This window comes from Egretta garzetta, unplaced genomic scaffold (assembly GCF_000687185.1).
Source record: "Egretta garzetta isolate BGI_Z169 unplaced genomic scaffold, ASM68718v1 scaffold231, whole genome shotgun sequence".
NCBI lineage: Eukaryota > Metazoa > Chordata > Aves > Pelecaniformes > Ardeidae > Egretta > Egretta garzetta.
The window spans coordinates 5,214,526-5,235,848 of NW_009258727.1; the positions used below are offsets into that span (position 1 = coordinate 5,214,526).

General features: G+C 39.2%; 1 protein-coding gene across 1 annotated transcript in view; it reads right to left on the reverse strand.

Moving 5' to 3' along the window:
* Positions 1-707: 707 nt before the first annotated feature.
* The window catches only part of ASCC3 (activating signal cointegrator 1 complex subunit 3), a 261,873-nt gene continuing 241,257 nt past the window's right edge, over positions 708-21,323 (reverse strand). Inside the window, exons 39-43 of the mRNA XM_035888780.1 lie at positions 10,237-10,388; positions 9,582-9,732; positions 3,588-3,794; positions 1,358-1,533; positions 708-1,274 (exon numbers count right to left, since the gene is read on the reverse strand). Coding sequence (XP_035744673.1) covers positions 1,127-1,274; positions 1,358-1,533; positions 3,588-3,794; positions 9,582-9,732; positions 10,237-10,388 — 834 coding nt within the window. The 3' untranslated portion in view covers positions 708-1,126. The remainder of the gene's footprint in view (positions 1,275-1,357; positions 1,534-3,587; positions 3,795-9,581; positions 9,733-10,236; positions 10,389-21,323) is intronic.

A 21,323-nucleotide genomic window follows, 5' to 3' on the forward strand; every position in this document is an offset into this window, starting at 1 on the left:
GTTTTTGCAGTATGTTGCCTCCCAAGTACTCGCTCAGCATCTTGAATCCCCTTAAGGTTGAGAAGAGGACTGAGCCAGGGACGTGTGGCTGGAGGCAAGCAGTCTAATCACTGTATTCTGTGGAAGATAGACGCTGCTACTTTCGCCCTTCAGATTTATGTCTTGCAGATGGAAGTGCCTCCATGGTGCATCTCTTAGACGCTACCTATCATCTGGCAGAACTCCTCCTTGCTCGTCAAGCTGTCTGTTGCAAACCCTGTGTGTGGAGCCTCACTCTCCCTTATTTACAGAATGTAGTTGCCCATTTTAGCACTGAATCCTAGACCAGGACACCTGATTTTATATGCCTTCAAAATTCAGCAAAAACCACTACAGAAATCATAAATATGTAATATATATGTGGGGTATATATATGTATGTATGTACATACCTGTAAAGGGTAAACTTTAATTATGATCTATATCAGTTGCGTCACTGCTATACTGGAAATATTTTATACTATTCGGCATGCCTTTATAACCAGACTTACTGCACATATAATTAAGATAAATTTGTGGAATTTTTCCTTATCGCCTTCAAAATACAGCATGTGTAAGAGGAGGATTTTGTTACTATGTATCTCATATTTTACAGTAAAAAAAATCTAATGAAAAACATTTTTATGGACTTATTTTTATTAAACATGAAATAACACATCCAGCAATATTTTCAGCAGCTCTTAGATCAAATTTTGTATTTTTCCCTATAAATTAAAAAAGTTGACTATTTAAACTATGTTAATACATAAGCTACAGAACACTTTTCAAAACAAAGACTATAGCCCTAAATTTGCACAAATTACAATATTTTTTTAGTCTTTTATTTTGATGTGTCAAAATTGAATTAACAATATGACTTCTGAGAGAAGAAAGATGAAACAAGAAACGACAAATCTTCTTCATAAAGGAGTAAGGCCACTGTGGCTAACTCTGCGTTACCAGAGTCAATACAGTAGTCACTTTCAGTTTCCTAGTTGGCTTGAGGTTTGCAGTTGGTTCCACTAAGGCAATCGCATTTTTGGATGTCCAGAATGACCAGATGTCTTAGCTGCAGGACCAGTTCTTTCCAATGGACTTTTCAGATCACCTTACTTCAGAGCCAGGTGACCCAGAGGGTCAGGCACCTCTGTTGTGAGTTGTGCTGAAGCGGTAGCTGGTATAATGTTCAGGTAAATATCGTACTGCTGGTCCATGCCGAGGTAACTGTCGCTCATGAGATACAATGTGTAGATACACCTGAAATGTAAAAAGCAGCATCATTAGTTTGGAAATTAGGTCTAATAATCATGAAGAGAACTTAATTTTTAAATTTTACGTACTTTCCAGGAGTTTCTGGAGTATAAAAAGCAACGGAAACAGTATTTCTGTTTCTGACGTATCCCGTTCTCTTCAGGGCGATGAGTTCTTTTTTATCAACCTCTCCCAATATCAAAAACCATCCTTCATCTTTAACTTTGGGGAATCGAGGAGCCACTGCTTTACTGTCTTGCTTTCCCTGTTGGGGAAAAGAAGCAGTTTAGTAAAGCCAGAAATCACCTTTCCAAAACGCCGTTCTTCCTTGAATGAAAACCAAACACCTCAAAACCACATTGTTGTGAATTTTTACATAAGATGATAATTTAGGCAGACTAAAATATTTTTGTTATTTCTTTCCAGGTGAAGGGCTTTTGAAAAAAATAAAATCACAGTCCACAGTGAAAACCCCAGAATATGAGATGCTATTCCACGTCTTTTGTAAGCTATTACAACTCGAAGGGAAATCCTATTCCCTTTTTGTAATTTCATCTAATGTAGTCCAAATGCTGTTCTCTGCAGAAGGGTTAATTGTAAACCTTGCGTCTTTAAGTAACGCTAAACAATGTTGTTCAAGATTAATATAAAGACAAAACCAGCACTTGAAGTCTTTATTTGAGGTTGATATGGCAAAAGGAAAGATTATGTCAGTGATTCTTTAAGACGGTGACTTTACTGCTGAAAGCTAAAGATGTAATGATGCACGCTCGGTCAGCATTCATCTCGTGTTCTGTAGATGGAAAGGTTTTACTGAAGATTTGTACGGCAGAAGCAGCACCACCATAGCAATGCAGCTTCAGAACAGCTTGATCCAGCTGTTTCTTACAAAAGAGGATCATATTCTAGGAGAGGTTTATAGAACAGTGATCACTGCATGTAATGCTCCTGCTCCCTTCTTTTCTGTGGCTTCTGGTTAGGAAAAGTCTCCGTCAGTAACTGGCACAGCAAACAGAACGCCTTACGGAGGAGCTTTGACCCTTTTTCTGTCCTACACATGAGACAGGCTCCCCTTGAAGCCATCCTGAACCTGCTGCAGTCAGGACAAGGAGTCTTTTGCGAAAGAATACTTTTCAAATATAATTCTTTAACTAATGTAAGTTAACTTCAGGATTTACAACAGCACATACGTATCTCTCATTTTTATCAAAATGAAGTTGTCTTAAGAGTCTCAGAACTAACATCTAAAACTGTTCTCTGCTTATGTCTTGAACTCTTCTTCGTATCTTAACAAAAATGCTGGTAGTTATCATTCTTAGTTCTTTGAAATGTTAGAGAAACTCTTTAGCAAAATTATAATCATGGTGGTCCATATGCCACTAATGGTATGCAGACGACAAAAAAAAAAAAAAAAAGCATCTGTAAGGAAGCGGAAGCTACGGTGCCAGCAGCGCCTGATTTGCACGCGGGAGGCACGGTCTTAACTTTTCCAAGAGCCGACAAACAGGTACAGTGAGGTCCTGCTGCCACGGGCAGAGCAGCTGGAAACCTCTGCAGCTGCCAGAGTTCCTGGCCTGGCACATGAAGGCTTGCGGAGGGCCCAGTGAGGTAACCAGCCCAAGAGGGAACGGGATGTGCTTTAACGGGGCAAAGGGGTGGGACTGCAATTTGGGTGTTCAAAAAAGCTTCACATGTAAAATAAATATGAGGACAATATCCTCAGTAAAGGCCTGAGGATGTGTTATGAGTAGAAACAGACACATATAGGTCAGGTATGGAGCTTGGCGGTACACGGGAACGTAACAGGGAAGCTTATAAACTGGTTTGGGGAAGCAGGATATGCAAAAATACAAGTGGTAGAAGTTTGGGGCGGGCAAGTACTTAAATACTGCCTGTGACGTTACCTTCTCTACTGTCACTGCTTATAGCACTCGCACATATGAACTGTATGAGTTTCTGGTTGGTAAAAAATAATGAGAGATTTTTTTTTCAGTGATGTGAATTAGTCTAGGATTTTACCTTAAGAGTGCATTTACTATCGTCTTGCAACCTGAAAAAACATTTCATAGAATGATAGAATTGTTTAGGTTGGAAAAGACCTTTAAGATCATCAAGTCTAACCGTTAACCTAACCCTGCCATCCCACCACTAAACCATGTCCCTTGCTTCATTACTAACACAGAAAAGGCTTTTGAAGTGTTTATAATTTACATAATACATAAACCATAAAAAACCCCTGTGCTGTAAAAAGCACTATTGATAGTGTGAATGGATTTTGGAAGCTTGTGCACTTGGGAAGGAAATGATAAATTAATCTACCTGATACCCCATCTGGGTTCTCTGCAGATTGATCTGGAGCACATACTCTTGATCAGCGTGCAACTTGATCCATCTTCTGTCGTCTCGTGTGTCTATTGTCCAAGAGGGAACGGGCATTTCGTTCTGTGGCTGCTCTGGGTCGTCCCAACAGCCCTTAATGCTCAGGCTGACGTTTAGAATGGGCAAACGGGACAAGAAATTCCAAGCCTGTAGAAAAAAAGAGATCCCTGTGGATTACAAGACAATCTATACAATTCAGACCATTGTCACTGTAACAATAACAATTCAGTGTGCATTATTCTATATTAGTAGTATTTTATTATGCATTAGAATATCATATATATTTGTAAGACTCCCAATCATAAGCATAAAATGCTTTTCATTAACCTCTTACTCTACTTCCTTCCAAGCAAATAAAACAGACGTGAAACTCCTCAAGCATGTTATACGTGCCTCACTAAGATTACTGGTGCCTGAACACAGGAAAAATTCCCTACCACTCCTGATTAAAGTATTTTTTCCCTATAAGCCACTTATAAACTAGTATAATTAAGTTTTAAGTTAAACTTCTTTAGCATAATCCATAAAGAACAAGTCACTGCAGTGCTAATTAGCAACGGGCAAACCTCAGAGAGTTCAGAGGATCAGTTCAGATAATCAACCAAAAGTTCAACCGCATATCCAAAGTTATTCCTAGGTTTTTTTTAAAGGTTTTCTTGCACCGATCTTCATGAACCCTCCTTCTTACAGTCCTCCTGAGGAATCTTAAGTCCCTGTGGTTTCTCATGAACTGCAACGCACCCTCAGCTTTCTCTCATCCTTGTACAGAGAACTGTTGTTAGAGGCACACAATTTGTGCAGCTGAATGTGACGCTCTCTTCAACCTTAAAAGAGGCACCCTGAAAACGCAGCCCTACGTATCTCTCGTTTCAGTCTCCGTCAGGCAAGGAAAAGCAGCTCTGAGCAGCTGTGACAAAAATGGAGGAGAGTAATGCAGGCCTTCATTTAGTAAAAAGAAAATCAGTGTATTCCCTTAAATGAAATTTGTTAGGAAGAAGAAATGGAAAAATGGGCTGTGGAATGGAGGCAGTGATTTGTGGCCTCACTATGGCTGAAAAAGAAAGATGAGGCTGGCACTGGAAGAAAAACAAACAAAAAACCAAGAACCACCATCTGCCCTGCCCTCCTTCCCCTCCACCCCCAAAACAAAATAGGAATCAGCACCTCACCCATCGTTTCGAACAACATATATGAAAAGCTAGAGGGTGGGAAGGAGAACAAGGAAAGAAGAATATTGATCTTGGTGAAGAGCCAGCAGATGTCAAAATGGGAACTTGTGGGAATGAGGAGGGCAGCCATAGTCACAGGGGCGATACTGGCATGGCACAGAAATGTTTTATCTGGAAAAAGACTAAAGTTATATTTTTTTCATGTATTGGTTTGACCATCTTGTGTTTCGACAAAATCTATTTTCATTTAGATTGTGCTTGATGTGTCTCATTACTTTTTCTGTGCGGGAAGGCACAGAGCCCTAATAAAATCTCAGTTTGCTTTTTGTTGGAGACATCGCTGCCATGCCTCATACTGACAACAATGGTATCTGCTAATACAGAATTAGGGATACAGCAGCCAGGGTGAGCAGACCCAGGACGGCACTGCCGCAGGAGAAGGTGGTGCCGTCCCTCCCTCCAGCCCCCTCCTCGCCAGCTAGCGGTCCCCCCCTCCGTCCCCGATACGTTGGCACTACCACGCTGTGATGGCGCGGCTAGATGGATCAGCTTGCTAATCATTTTGGTGACAGCATGAACTTAGATCAGCTTAAAGCTGATTGTGGAAGCATATTCTCTAATCCTGTGAGTACTCTGAATAAGCATGAACCTCCAGCGCCACTGAAAGAAGTGGGCCAGCCTCCTCCCCTGCTGGCACACGTATTTGCGTAGCCACTTGGCTACAGGCCATTTTGACTGTCAGCGAGAGGGCCGATATGATCCCTCCTCCCCTCGCCCCCAGATGCTTGTTCCCACCTCCTCGCCCGAGCCAGCCCCAGCGTTTGTGCAGCTGTGCGGCGAGCGAGGTCAGGAGAGGTGAAAATGGCACCGGGAGGGCAGGGCTGCCCATTTCGGCTGCAGCGCAGACTTATGTTGGATTAAAATGGCTGCATTACTGGAGCCTGGCTGAACTAAATGAGAAAACTGATTTAGGCTGAAACTAATCTCCCTCTCTCTCTCTCTTCCCTCCTCTTGTGTGCTGCGTGAACAGCTGTGTCCGTTCAATGGAGAAGGTGGGGAGGGCCAGCTGTGAGCACGCCGGAGCCGCCGTGTGAAAGCAGGGGACACCGATGAATTGCGCTGATGTTCTTCATGGCACCTCAGCTAAGAGAGGGCAGGAAAACCGTGACAGAAAATAAACAGCTAGAATGTTAAGGGAAAAGATATCCCGCTTTGCCCCAACTCTGAAGGGGAAAAGTGTGGGGGGGAAAAGGCAGCACCCTGAAGAAAGAGAAAAACCACCACAGACGTTCTTAATTAATTAGTTGTGGCCAGGATTTCGCTACGTTTAACACACGAGACACTACTAAAATCCCTTCCAGCAGATCACACGGATGAGACTACACGAGTAGCAACACCTTCACTGGCAAACGATTTTCTACTTCATGTAAAGGTTTTTAAGACGAAGCTTACCGCAGGAACCGCACAGACCTGCTGTGTGAGGGCAGAGCGGCGTACTTCTGCTGTGCTCAGCAGAGGCACCTGGATGTACACCGACCCCGCGATCACCCCTCTGCTTGTACTTTAGGTGTCATTTACCTGGAACGCTCTTACATGTACTGCCTCAGAGGACAAGACCTGTTACAATCATGGTAGAACAAAGTTTAATTTCAGCAGAGATCATAACGTATTAACTCCCTTAGCGGCGCTACTTGTCACTCTGTTGAAGACTATGGTCACTATGTTGAAGACTTTGGTCTGGTTTATACTGTACAACCCCAACCCGCTCTATTTGTCAAAGGCTGTCATGTCCTCATGTAGTTTTGTCAGTGCAAACAAAACAAAGTGACTCTGAGTGACTTTCTAATTAGATAAGGAAGCAGTTGGGATATGTCATTCCCCAGGCCTTGTGGGTTTGAAAGTTAAAGGCAAAGTTGGTGCTGCTTGGTCACTGATACAGTGTGGATGGCAGGTGGCCTTTTTACCATCCACGCAACGTGGAGAAAATGAGGAAATGCTTTTCTTACTGAGGAATAAAGTCGAGTAGTAGCAGCTGAAAATGAAAAAGAAGATTATAGAACACAGATACTTCCAGAGTAAAAGCAGCTATTACTACAGCAGGGATAGTATTTTTTTTCAGTCTTGAGGTTTCTTTTTTCTCTTTCAATAATACAAATATCAGCTTAGTATTTTAATTGGTGCCTAATGCCTAAGTGACTTAGAAACTGAAAAAGATTTGTTAAAGAAATACGATTCAGAATGAATCACTGAAACCAACATGGAGCTTAGGCCAAAGATCAGAGTTATAGTCTAAATAGTTTTTGAATTTAGGCTGTCAGCTTTTAAAGCCCCACTGACTTTCAGTGAGATTTAGGATTAAAACTAACTTTTGGAAAATTAAACTCAGGCTCCCACATCACTTAGGTATTTCTTGACAATTTTACTGTTTTTTTGCTCTACAGGATGACACAGGCACATATTATCTCCTTTTAAATATATCAACGTGCCCAATGTGAGCATGTACATATATACTATATATATATTTACCTACCAAACCCATAGATTCAAATTGTAATCACACGAGAAATTCTTCATGAACCTTGATAACACCATTAGCATTTTTGCCAACAGTCTGTCTCCCCAGGACTTAGCCTAATATTCCAAATCCATGAGCAGCTTCAGCTATTTAAAAATTAATTACTGATCTGTTTTAAAGACATTTTCTTCTTTCCAAATGTGAGATTTCTTCCTCTTCCTGCCTGCCTCGAATTTATGTAAAGCTCAAGCTGTTTTTACCAGTTTCACGCTAGTAACAGGTTTAAGTTATAGGTTCAATATACTGTGAGTGAGAAGTAAAAGGTTTGTTAGGAAAAGAATGTGTTTGGCAATTTAGTGGTGCACTTACCACTTTGTTTGACTTGTTTCAAGTCTGGAGCCAGAATGTTAGGCTTAAACTGTGTAATCTGATATTCTTTTGTTATAGAAAATATATCATAAAGATGCATTACTTATTGAATAATTTTTCTCTTGGTTGGCCCCTGTCTAAGTGTGCATTGAAGGACTTTATGTATGAAGGCACTCAACAGGCAGTCTCAATATGAATTTTAATTCTCTACAAGGTATTACAATAGTTTTTTTTCTGAAAAAAAAATGCTGTAAAGAATATAAAATGTGGGTATAAACGTTTCACATTTGCAATGACCTGCATAATACAGTCATGGCTTTGCTGTACCCAGTATGGCCACCCCCAACTCACGGCAATGAAACTTTCTCCTTATATGACGCTAAGGCATTATGTTTTTCCCTCTTACATGCATCTGTATTTACAAACATAGACATATAGAGGCATAGAGTCATTCACAGTGTGAACGTACACACCACATACACACAAGCTATTTTTGAAGAAACTGCTAAGACATTTCAATACCAGCCAAACATATTTATCTGAGGATTAATCTTCATCTATTGAATCAGACGAGAACACTGCCATGCATACAATTATTTAATTAGCAGCCAAATCCTCTGCCAGTCAGCAGCCGTTCCAGGCATACTGATGGGGCAGTAGATGCAAATCTCACAGTAGTACTGCTTTTTCTCATTACTACTGCAATTAGCACTTAAATTGATGCTTTAAACATACTAATTTCTGGAATAATTCAGGATTTGTATGTTACCTGGGATCGCCTCACTGCAGAGACGACACCAGATTGCTACGCAAATTGAAGCACTTTTGAGCCAAATAACCATCATCATATCAGACAGAGCCAATTTGCATTTGCTTTTAAAGATAACAGAATGGCAATTTATGCAAATAAATTAAGTAAGTTTACTTCTGAGTTCTCCCTGAACTAATTATAACAATGTTCTAATTTTATATCACATCTGAAAGTTAGACTGAAATCAATGTGTATTATGTTAGAAATCTGTTGTTAAAGGAAGGCTTGTTTTGATGTCAATACATTTTCTTAATTCAAAATTCTGATGTTAATTTAGTTACGGATGCAGATGTCCGTTATAGACATTTAAGTACTTTTCTTCTTGTTTGCATACCAGTAAAAGGTTTAACTGAAGCTGAACAGTCAAACACGGGACATATTGCTGTCCTTTTAAATATTCAAATAAAAAACACTTGAAGTATAGCTTTTGAAGTTTTCATCTTTCATACATTTACGTGAAATCAATAGGCTTAACATGCGATGAATACTGTGGAATATAGCTGCCCTTTGCTGGAAATGGCCTGAAAACCAAACTGAAAAGAAGATTCCAGCAGCCTCAACATTTTGAGGTAGCCTTTTTTTCTTCCCCCTGTGGAGTATGAAAATTTCATCTGCTTTTTCTGTTTCAAATAGAAAATGAGTGCCAGGTCTTTTACTAAGGGTACTGTCAGAAAAAAACGGTGTTTGACAGGCCACTTCAGAAACCAGCTACGATGACATTTGCAATGCATGTATTCCTAGCGCATAGCTGGCTATGAAAAGGTGGATAACACTCAGCAGATTGAATGACCTAGAGAAGCATCTTTAGAGCAAAGAGATGTGGTAATAACAGCCATAAACCAGACTCTGTTACTGGTTAGCAGGGAATAAGTGAAAATAATATTAAGACGACAGGCAGAGAAGAAACCCTGTAAAGCTAGCAATACCTTGAAATTAGAGCAATGAATGTGTTGCACTTTATGCAGAACATCACATGATATTTGCTGACGGGAAGGGAAGAGAGTATTTCTTTTCCCAGCTACTCTTCCTTTCCAATCACATCGATAATGACCACGGACAGAAAGCATTACCTGTGAAATGTGTGCTGTTTGCAATTCACTGTCCACAATGGAAGCAAAAACATTCTCTTTTCCTTCGCAGGCAGCCATTAGTTCGGGAAGACACTCGATAGGTCCTTGGTAACCTCCATGCGTGCTCTTCCTTTTGCCTTGGCTCCACTTCCTGATACAGCCAGCGACACACGTGCCCGGGGAGGGAGAACAAACATTTGGTTTCAGTTGTTCCAGTGGTAAAACTCGATACTGGTTTCTGTTATTAAATACTGGTCATTTCTTTTTGGGTAGCGTTGACTACTGCATCATCTAGGCATCTATATTGCTTAGCATTATCTATGGTACTAAGATGGATACTAATGTACTTTTGTAATGGATTAAAATAAAGAGATAATTAATATACAGAGTTAGATTTGCTAGGACTTGGAACCCTTCCAGTGATCTCTTGGTAATTTGTCTGGAATCATGGTTCTCAAAATAATCTGTGGGGGTTAATTAATCAATGAATATTGAAAACAGAAACTCCATTCGGGAAAGCATCACTGTGAAAGAATGAGTTCTGCGTCTGGTGCATTAATGAACATTCTTGGGCACAACAAAGACATTCAGACACAACCAGCAGTCAGAGGTGGAATGAAATTCAAACCTTCAAATGCTTAGAAGAATTACATACCGGAAAAGGTAAAGGTGTTGTAGCTCTATATTGGGCAAAGTAAGCAGGGAAGAGTCATGTATCCATCTCCCCTGAACCACCATCTGCACCAGATTGGTTATATTCAGAGCAGTCACCAGCCAGCCATGATGTGCTGCGACATCCAGCATTGCCTAAGCAAAGGAGACATAGAAAAAAAAAAAGAGAATGCAAGTATAATTGCATCCCTGGTTCATACAAGTAAAAGCATTTATTTAATGTTTAACATACAAGAATTTCTAGGCCTTCAGCATAGGAATTTACTTCAATCTCTACTGATGGCAGTAGGCATCTTCTGAATTAACCTTGAAAAAAGATGGATTAAATCCTGCATCATCATCATCAACTCTTACCCTCAAAAAGGTAATTTACAACATGGTTTTGGGGGTGAGAGCAGACGGTGGGATCTTTTCCTTATAAATAACCTCTCTTTTACATAACCCAACTCAGAATGAAAGGAACAAATCTCAGTTTGCTGTAAGGGAAGAAGTTACAATTAGCTGCAGTGTTGGTTTATATTTTGACGTGTGAGCTTTGCCAGAATTGCATATTTATTAAAAAATCCTTGAACTATTTAAGAACAAAAACAACAACGTGTTTACATTTGTTCAAAACCTAATACTAAAACCACTTACCAGTAGCAGTTATCATTCCCATTTTAACCTAAGGACTTAGAAAATCTCTTGAATCAGACTAAATAAACCCTCTAAAATTTAGCTTAATGGCCATTTTTGAGGTTTTGTTCAACACTGACACCTAACTTGAAGCCTTGCAGGAAGATTACAAAACAGCTAATAGTTTACCTAGGGTGAGTAAGAGCAGTCAGAAATAACACGGATTTCACCCTTTGCATTGTAAGCAGTTGATTGCCGTGAGAATGAGGGATGCTTGGCTGTCTCTCTTCTGGTATCTCTCTCCTGACTCTGAAAAGCTCTCCCAAAGCACGGAAGAAATCCAAGCAAACAAAAAACTCCTACCCAGCCACACATCGCACTTTAAGCGTTAGCAGTCGTCCTGCCTTCCATGCCTGGCGAGTTTCTCTTCCATTTCTACTTACTATGTTTTAGACAACACAAGTAAAAGGTATCCTGTAAGTCTGGCTAGCATAAAGATCTGAATCTGCAAAATTCATTATGGATTGTGCGTTGCGAGTGGCCCTACTGACATGGAAAAATTGTTATGCTTGCTTTTTTCCTGAGTGGACTTAAATGCTGTTTGGTTAGTCTGAAAGAGAATTTAAGAGTTCTTCCAAATGAGAAAGGATCAAACGTGAGCTTTTGGGTTCAACATAATTTTTATAAATAGTAAATGCAGTTATTTGAATGTATTCTTTTCACCCTGTCTAGGGTACATTAAAACAACTATTATGATTTATAGAAGCTTTTCAGCTGGTGAAGAAAATGATGCTATAACATGTTGGCTTGTTTATTTTGTTGTTTAATACCATTTCAACCACAACAAAGTGTGGGTCCTCATACTACAACACTCTAATTTGATAGAAAGTCATGTATTTAAAAGTGGTTTGCCATGTAGAAAATTTGGAGTTTGATTAAAATACTAGAAAATGTTTTTTAAGAAAGCAAGAAAGGAGTCTAGTGTAATGAACAGTTTCAACGCTTCTTTAAATACCGTCTTCTTGATATTAGGGGAGCTGTAGTTTGATTTTAGGACTAGGCTTAAGATGTTTCCATGGGTTTTTGTTTTAAAGACAAATGATATTGTTTGATACTTCCTTAGACAGCAGATACCGGCATAATTTTAACTTATTTTCCAGCCACTAGTGTAATGAGGAGAAGCTGCCTATGTAAGTCTTTACATTTAATCAAATGTTTTACAGACAAACAAAAGGCAGCATTTACTTAAGGCAAACTAAACAGTGAAATCTTCTTTAAACAAAGGACTTGTTTACACACGCAGAGCTATTTCAATTAAATTACACTGATTCTGGAGAAATACTGAGTTTAAAGACACAAGTTAGTTTCAGTCCTGGCCAGCCACACAGTTTATTTTAGCAGTTTACAATGCAATTTCAACAGGTTTTATTCCAGATCAAGGTGATAAGATCAGCGACACTTAGAAAAATATTTGAAGTGTTACCCTGTATTACACAAATGTTGTCTCATTTCTCATGAATTGTGGATAAAGTGCCTTTCAGCTAATAAAGATCTAGATTTAACATTTAACTCGTCTTGTTTGAAGGAAGAGCCATAGCACCCTGAAACACCCCAATAACATTCCTAGTGACCCCAGAAATAGCACCTCACAGCACACCGTGAATGGTTTTCTTCTTCTGTCTTTTCGCTTGGCTTGCCAAGGTGATTTCCAGGTATGATGCTTTTTACCCAATAGAAAATAAAATTATGTTAGAAGTCACATTTGAAAGGAGCAGCTTCATGGCCTGTAGATTTATGGGTTGGCTCATGTGCTTTTTAGTTGGATAAAGAGGGAATTGTTTGCAGCACGTATCAGAGTGAAGTCCATCTTTTAAACTTACAAGGCGAGTCACTCTTCAGCCACTTCCACATTTTAAAATATATTGAAGCCTACTCATACGGTACAGCCTGTGCCTCTGGGCGTGTTGCTCAGACAGTATGGTATCTCTCTCTTACTCTCCACTACCTGATTCTGGTTCTTTCCTTTCTGCTATTCTGACATACCCTGAAACATCATGCTCCTCAATGACGAGACTGCTGTATATCCATGAAGAATAATGAATGGGTGCATAGATATCCCATCTTTCCCATGAGCAGCCAGAAGCACACAGTAAGTTGTATTTCTAGTCAGCATGAAACAGTGGTATTTTCATGAAATGCTTCTGAGCATACACGCCTAACACTGTTTTCATTGTTTTCTTTCCTTCTTTTTTTAAAAATCTGTTCCTCTACCCCCAGCCCTTTCAACAGAGGTTTGAAAAGGGGAAAAGGAAGAGAGAAGACGTAAGAGAAAGATAAATCTAAAACAAGCTATACACTGAAATTAACTGGAGGATCCTTTCAACCTAGAAAATCTCCTAGAAATTGATAGAGGCCTACAGATAGATATCCCGTAGGGAGTAAGGAAAGCCTGTGTGTGTGAGACTCTGTGTTCCACATTGTTATAATGAATCCACACGGAAAATCCTCTTTTCCTCCTTATTTTCTGCTTCTTCACCCATAGAATTTATTCACAGCATCTCTATCTGGATGTGAAATCCAAGACAGTGACATTGTGAAAAAGTCAGAACAATGGTAAAGTTGGCTTGTTTCATCTGCCGCCTTGGAAACCCGCACACGTTTCTTTTTCCGCTAAGTGTCAAACACACAGATGCTTGGTACTTAAACGGTTATTGAAATTCCTATAAATATGCAGGGTAGCAAATCGAGTCATTCCCCCATCTCCAAATTAGCTATATAAAATGTAGCAACTAAATAAAGAAAATAATATAAAAGACAAAAGAAAAAATGATAAGTATTTAATATTTATGTTATCTGATCGGTAACATTTAGTCTCCCTAGTTTCTCCAGTTGCTGCTTGTTTGGTGGTTTGTTGTTGTTTTTAACTACAAACCAGCACAATTTTCTAGAAATTTGTGGTGTCTTAACTTTAACTCTTACTTGTCAAAGAAGTAGTTTCTAAATAACTGGTACTTGAGAAGTTTGGAACAGATTAAGAATATTGTTCTGAACTGAGAAATGACACAAATTGGTTATCTGCCTTTCTAGCCTCAGGATTTCATGCCAACACAGGATAATTTCATAGAGAAATAGAGAAAAAATTAAGAGAAGAGGACAGCAAGTCCGAGAAGTGAAACAACAAACTACTTACGGAAAAAACATACAAATATTTTTCGTAAGCTAACAAGTTAAGTTAAAAAAAAAAAGAAAAGCTCTAAGACCACCACTTTTTAACCTAAAGTAGAAAAGATGGGGTAAATAGATAAAGTCAAGGGAAATATTGCTTGCTATAATGAAAAGTATGTTTACTATCATCTTATTTGGGCCTCTTCCTGCACTTAGGAGAATAAAAGTAGAGGCCTATACTGAGATGGCATTAGCTTTTAAGCCTTTCAAGTGTCATACTTGCACAACCACAAAATAATAATAGCAATTAGTGACACATCCTTTAACATTTTGTCTGTCATTATCAAAAATAGCTTGGCTTGTACCAACATGGGAAGCAACAAGCTATAAACCATGGCAGGGGTAGGACAAAAATGCTGATGCTCAATTGATGTAGGCATACCTGTCAGGTATGGCAAAAATTTTCATTTTGATGGTATTCAGAATTGCATTTCAAAATGTTTGGATCAAAATCTTGCTATTTCTTTCTTCATTCCAGGGGTGCATTAATAGGAAACCCTCAGCATCTATTGTGAGGTTTCCATCACCTTATTTCCAGGAGCAGTGGTTGGTTATTCTTAAATACTGAATTATTTAAACTGATCAAATTGTACCTTTCTGGCCTAAAATGAAGCAGAGATTTTACAGTTTGTCCCTTTTTAACCAAAGCTACTACCTGTACTTGGAATTTAAATGATGGTTAAATTATGGGAATTATATTCCCAACCTTGTGGGGAAGCAAAATGGAGACAATATGTGGGAGAGGTGAGCATGTGGCATACTCACTGATAGAAAAAACATTGATAGCAAAACACACTGATAGGAAAACATTGCTTCTCTCTGGTGTTTTTAAGCACTCTGAATATGTGCTAAAATAAGAGATACTAAATCGTTCCATAATGAACATATCCACCCCACTCACCCCCCACCCATTTAGGAGATCTGTCTAGCAACTGAAATATCTTTTATTTTAGAAACTTTTAACAGTTTTAACAGTGGTTTTGGTATTACTTTCACATCCTTCATTTGAAAGCCAGATATTCTGGATCACTCTTGTGCGACTGGGTAGGTGGCAGGGGAACAGAGACTGTACAACTAGCAGAATTTCTGATCTACTCAAATGACTTAAATAGCTTTTTCCTTTATGATAAGTTATTGAAGTGTTAAAATGAAACAGCTTGCATCTTATTAACAGAGACTGCATACTCCTTGGAATAATTTCTTCTGTTTGAAGTCACCTGTCATATAACTCTCAATATACTAAGCATTTCTACTTAAATACTGTAAATATAAAGGTAATTGTAAACATGGTAAATATAAATGCCAGTATTTTGTGGCTATTTCAGGAAAGTGGCAATGAAGCTAAATGAACAATGGCAACTGCTCCGGATACAGAGGCTACCTAAGGAGACTGAGGTAAGGTAAGAAGTGCCACTGTGGCTGAGAATTACATCAGTGATTACTCAGCTAAAAGCCGACTGCCTACAGTGATGCCATTGGTGGTAATGACTTGGTGGATGGGGGCTGAAACTTCAGGAGTACTCACGGTGAGCTATGTGGCTCCAATTTCTCTGCTCTTAAAAGATTAATTTTATTTTTTGTATCAGTGCTTCACAGACTATGACACTTTCTGGAGCGCCTTCATTCGAGAAACTGAAGGTTGATACTCTAATGTATACAGCCCTCCATGCAGAACGACATTCACCTTAGACTTGAAAGTTTATGTAAAGTAAATTCAACACATTCTCAACCAAACAAATACAAGTCTTATTCTGCAGTGATGCTTTAAGAAAGGAAGCAATAATTTAAAATAAATGAATTGTGTGAGACTAAAACACTTTAAACTGTTATTGCACAGTTACGTCAAAAAAGCAGACGTAAGGCTGGTTGGGTTTTGTAGCTATTTTTGTACCTGAATTTATTGTGCGTAGTATTCCAATATCAAATAATCAAAATATCCCCACTCTTGTCTCTGCTGCATGCTAATTTAAGTTCTGTTGTCTAGGACTAGACTTCAGTTAGAAATATAAGTTTAAATCCATAGATCATTAAAATCATTAGGACGGTGCCTAATTACATCTGCTTAGGACTACAGAGTTCATATGATACATATTTATCGATAATAATACGCAAAAGCATATTCCTTTTACCCATTTTCCTGAAAACTATGAATTCAGAATAATAATAAATCTTTTTTGCACATGCCTCAAATGTAGGAAGCCTTCCAATATGTAACATTATATTATGATCCACATGTGACTTGAGATCATACTAATACAAGTAAAATATTTTTCCAGATGTTAAAGCATGCCATGCACTATAAGTTTCATGCTTTTATATAAATCATGGTTACGATGCTTCAATTATATACCCCAGAAAAAACAACTGACTTGAAAAGTTGGAATTTATTTGAAGAAGTCTTACAGAGGGTTTTAAGGTCTTTGGTATGTTATATATTGGTAAAACAGGTATCTATAGAACCTTTGCACTTCAGAGACCTCGTCCAAGATTACTTTTTAGAAATGTATTAATTTGGGGAGGGGGAGGACTTCTTTCGGATCAATTAAATCAGACTCATACAGCTGTATAGTTTCAGCCTACAGACAGACAGACCCCCCCACCCCCCCTGTACTTTATCAGACATATAGTGAATAAGATGTAATTAATCCTATTCAGGAGGCACTCCTTTTATACTGCCCTCTGCATCCCCCTTCCCTTCCCTTTTTTTACAAGCATATTCAGCTCCCTCTTCCATATGCTCTGCTACCCCCTACGAGAGACTAATTCTTCATTCTCCCATCATCATAAAGGTCTCACTGATGTATGCAAACTACGACCTTCCTAGCTGCTTTGTAAGATTCCTATCCCTGTATTCATCCTTTAGGCTCCATAGTAACATTATTAGTATGATCAGAACCAGGGAAAGGACAAATCACTTACTGTCTACATTTAGTGGAGTGCAATCCTTGAGTTCTTACTGATTTTTTTTTTTTTTTTTTGGATAGTATTACAGAGATAAAAGCAGCTATGGAATGTGACACCAGCAATATAAACTTGGTAGGGCATAACCCAACCTGTTCAGAGCTCATTGAGTCCCAATATCCAATTTATTTCCAAATTAGTAACTAGTACATTCATATTCTCTACGATGCTAGTGAACTGTAAATACAATAAATTGTTTTTGAGAAAAATCTCTTGGCAAGAAATCCCAGTTTCTTAAACATAAACAGTATCTTAAGGATGGCATTTGGTTCAAATCTTACACGAATCTACCAAACTCATGAAAAATATACAGCATCTTTCTCATAATAAATCTGCCCTCTTTAGAGTTTAAAGTCAGTTTCAAAGCAGTAATGTAATATTTTGTCAATAAGTAAAAAATTTTGAGTGCATTCACAAGAACCCTTTTCAACAGCAACAGTTATTCCCAGTAACTTTCTCCTGAACTTTTAGCCCCATAAGGTTAGCATTCAGGAAGCTCAGCTGCTGTCTAACAAACTTAATTAATCAAAAAGTCATTTCCGAGCTGTAACTATGAGTAAAAGTGCTTCAAGTGTGCTAGCAAGCCTACAAGTTAATCAAAATGCTAATGCAGTACAAATTAAAGTTGTGATTAACATTTCACAGTAGCTGCTTAAGTGAATTGATCACACAAATGGGTTAAGCATTACTCATTTCCTCCAGCCCCAACTGGGAAAAGGTTTGTCATGGGTGGGGGAGGGATTATATATATTGCAGCACCAAATGATCATTAAACTGTCACCAAGATGCTTCCATACCCCAGTTCACCAATTATCCATAGTGAGCAAGAACCACACCACTGCTGCCACAAAGGTAACCTTCCTTTCTCCCGCACACAGGCCTAAAAAATGCAAGCAGACAGCCACGTAATTCCACGTCAACATTTCCTACGCCCAGGTACTTTCCCTACAAAGCTATCCATTGCTGCTTAGTATCTACAAATGAGCATTACTGTCCAGTATATGCGCTGCAAGTTTTTTGCTTATTCTATTATTTCCACCCTCCTCATGTGGAATGATAGCCATCCAACCACGAAAGCAGCCAGCATTTAAGTAAAATTGCAGACGTGGTACTACCACTGGAATGTCGCTGCATACACAATGAATACGCATAGTAGCTAAAGAGATATGGCTTCTGCTCTTCGCTCATTTTTGAATAATCCTCTGCGTTCTCAAGTTAATTTGATTCTCTTCTCTTCCTTCAGTAAAGCTGCCCATTTATTTACAGTTGCCACTGCACCCACTGAACAAAGAAATTCTCTCTTCTGGGCACTGCTGGACAAATCTTAAGACACATACAACTGCATGACAGGCCATTCCTGTAGCTCCCACCACCTTCCAGCAGGTAATCGGCACACCTGCACTGACCACAGGCAACACGTGAGCTCAAAACACACTGAGGATCTTTAAGGACTTCTCCATTTCCTCACAGGCAGGAAAACAAATGATCCAAGGGATATGGCTCCCCGAGTCAATAGTTTCAGTGTTATGAATGGAGGAGGGGCTTTGGGAAGGGTGGGAAGTCCAGGGCTGAGGGACGTTCTCGGTCTTTTAGTCCCGGCACTGTGGCTCGGGCACCTCTGCTGTTTGCAGCTGTGCTGATAGGGCTGGAAAGTACTTTTTGTGTGAGGAGCGGTAGATACAGCTCCCATCATCAGCCAGAACAGCCTGCAGTTTAGTAGAGGAAGCATTTAGTACCTAAGGTAGCTCTTAAAAGAGAGCTGAATTGGGCAGCATATTTATGCAATATTTGATAACTCTGAACATTTACCACAAAGATGATTCTCATAAGCGGAACTGTAGCAAAAGCTGCAATTTAAACGACCAGAAACAACTTATTTACTTTAATTATTTTAGAATGGGTAAAGTGGTGTTACGCACATCATCACCCACCTAAGGAAATGCAGTGCCTTAACCCAAAGAGTTTTTTATTTCCTGTCAAAATTAGGTTCTCTGGAGGAGTCATATGACAGGGAAAGGCAAGCCATTGGTGACAGCGTTACAAGGTCCTCATCTCAGGGATGTGCACGTCTCCCGTGCAAACTAGTCTTTGCAGTTTGGAATCTGACTTCATGTCCATCTTCTCAGTGCACAGGTACCCTGCTGAGATGCATTTAGCACATCCATAGGTAAACACTTCTCAAAGGTTAAGGCTGAGCTCTATGGCAGTTCTGCTCCTGGCAATATTAAAATATTTTATCAACGATTTTACCTCAAGTGGAGGCTTGTGGCCAATCCCAATGCAAAGCCAGCAACTGGCATGTTATTTCCTAGAAGAGACTGCCCCTGCTGAATCTGAGGCTGACGGTATTACTGCCTCAATTATCCATTTCAATTAATGCAAATATAGGCGATAGTCTTAGAACAGCAGAGTAAGAACTGATCGCTGAATACACAGTCACAAAATGTAAGGCTTGACAAAAGAAGTAAAAAAGAGATTAGATTTAGTCCGTTTCACATATTCTTAAATCAGAGATAGGAAAAAAGGTGGGATATTGTCTTTACAATAATAATTATGTTCTCTAAAAATATTAGACAAATCATTTCATTAGAATTTTTATTCTTTGATGTTCTTCTGCAAGAAGTGGAGAAGTGTTTGATTTTGAGCAGCTACCAGAGTGCTCAGCACCATCTTACTGACACCTCTACCTTTTCTTAGTAATGCAGAGAGAGTGCTAGACTTGAAGGGAATATGCAGTCCACTGTAATTGTATTAAAAGTAACAGAGGCAAATAAAAATTAAATGACTTGCCCAAGATCACATAGGAAGTCATGGGAGATTTTCTGATCCACAGGAACCTTCTGTGCTTTATCTACAAGAGCCTGTCACTGATAACAAACTTGTTAGTTTTTGACTTGAGCTTTCCAGTGTAGAACAGGGACATTCCTTCAGCGTAGTCAATGCCTCAGTGGCCATTCATTCGAGGTGGGTGTGGGAGCAGATAGGCATTCCCCTTCCAAAAGGTTACACACTGCTATTCTCCATATTTCTCCAGTAAAAGGGGAAGAATTCTATATTTCATACTGGGTAAATAGATAATAAATTTTATCCTGCTACAATGAACTCCATCTAAACCTAACAAATGCTAACTATAGGAAAACTGTAACAGAATATATTTCTTCCATTTTCTATGCTAACAATTACATTCTTTATTGAGCTGGCACCATGACTCCTCAAATTCTGTTAAATGCTTATGACTTCTACCTTTCATCATGAGTACAGATGAACGGAATTCTAACATAAAACCAAAACTTCTACAACATCTCAAGAAAATTAATTTCAGAGTGATTGCATGATTTTTTTTTTTTTTATTAGAAGAGAGTGGAATCTTACCTGAAATCCATCAGCTACATTTATCTGCCTGATACTGTTAACATAGTTTTCTGACTGACCATTAACACTACTCAGCCTAAAGCCACTGTCAATGAGAGAGGCCCAGAGGACGTTGGAGGAACGGGTAGGAGGATGCAATGGGTGGGATGCAAAAGGAACCACGGGAGAGAAGGCTGATTCCGGTGAAAGACAGCACAGAAGAGTGGAGAAGTTTAATAGCCTGGGGTGGAAAGAGGCTTGCTTACGTATCATGGCTAGAGGTAGCAAACCTGCTCTGCAGGGGACCTGGGATGGAGGCCTGGTGTACGCACTGAGGTACAACCACTTGTAAAAGCTCTTTGAAAGATCTTGCTTTCTCGTAACAGAAAAGCAGTGCTGGTATGGAAAGTCTGTCATTCTCGTACCCGCCAGCAAAAATAACAGTTTATGTTCAGGTCACAGTTTGAAGGTTAGCTATACAACCTTAACAGCTAAAGCACTTTGTAAGTAAATAAACAGAAGTCGAACATAACTCAAAAACCAATTCCCGTCTCACTGCTGAATTTTACGTTTGGTGGTGCGTGAGCGCGTGTTCACACACACAGGGAGCATCACCCACTGAATATGTTTATCAATGGATCCTTCTATGGTTCAGTTCCTTTTCTCACAACTAACATCTTTTTTTCCACCTCTGTTGACCCAGAGTTCATCAGCAGGTCAGTGCTAAGGAAAAAGGTAACAACCAGTATTGAAAGTGTAACCCTGTCTATTGCTTAGATTCTGGGAACTTTAACCTCCATTTGGAAAGCGTGACTAATAAGATGGAACAAATATTCTCCCAAGAGACGTAAACCATGCGCCAACTTCAAAATACAAAAATGCTTGCATGTTTTTCTTTTTTTTTTTTTAAAGAGGAAC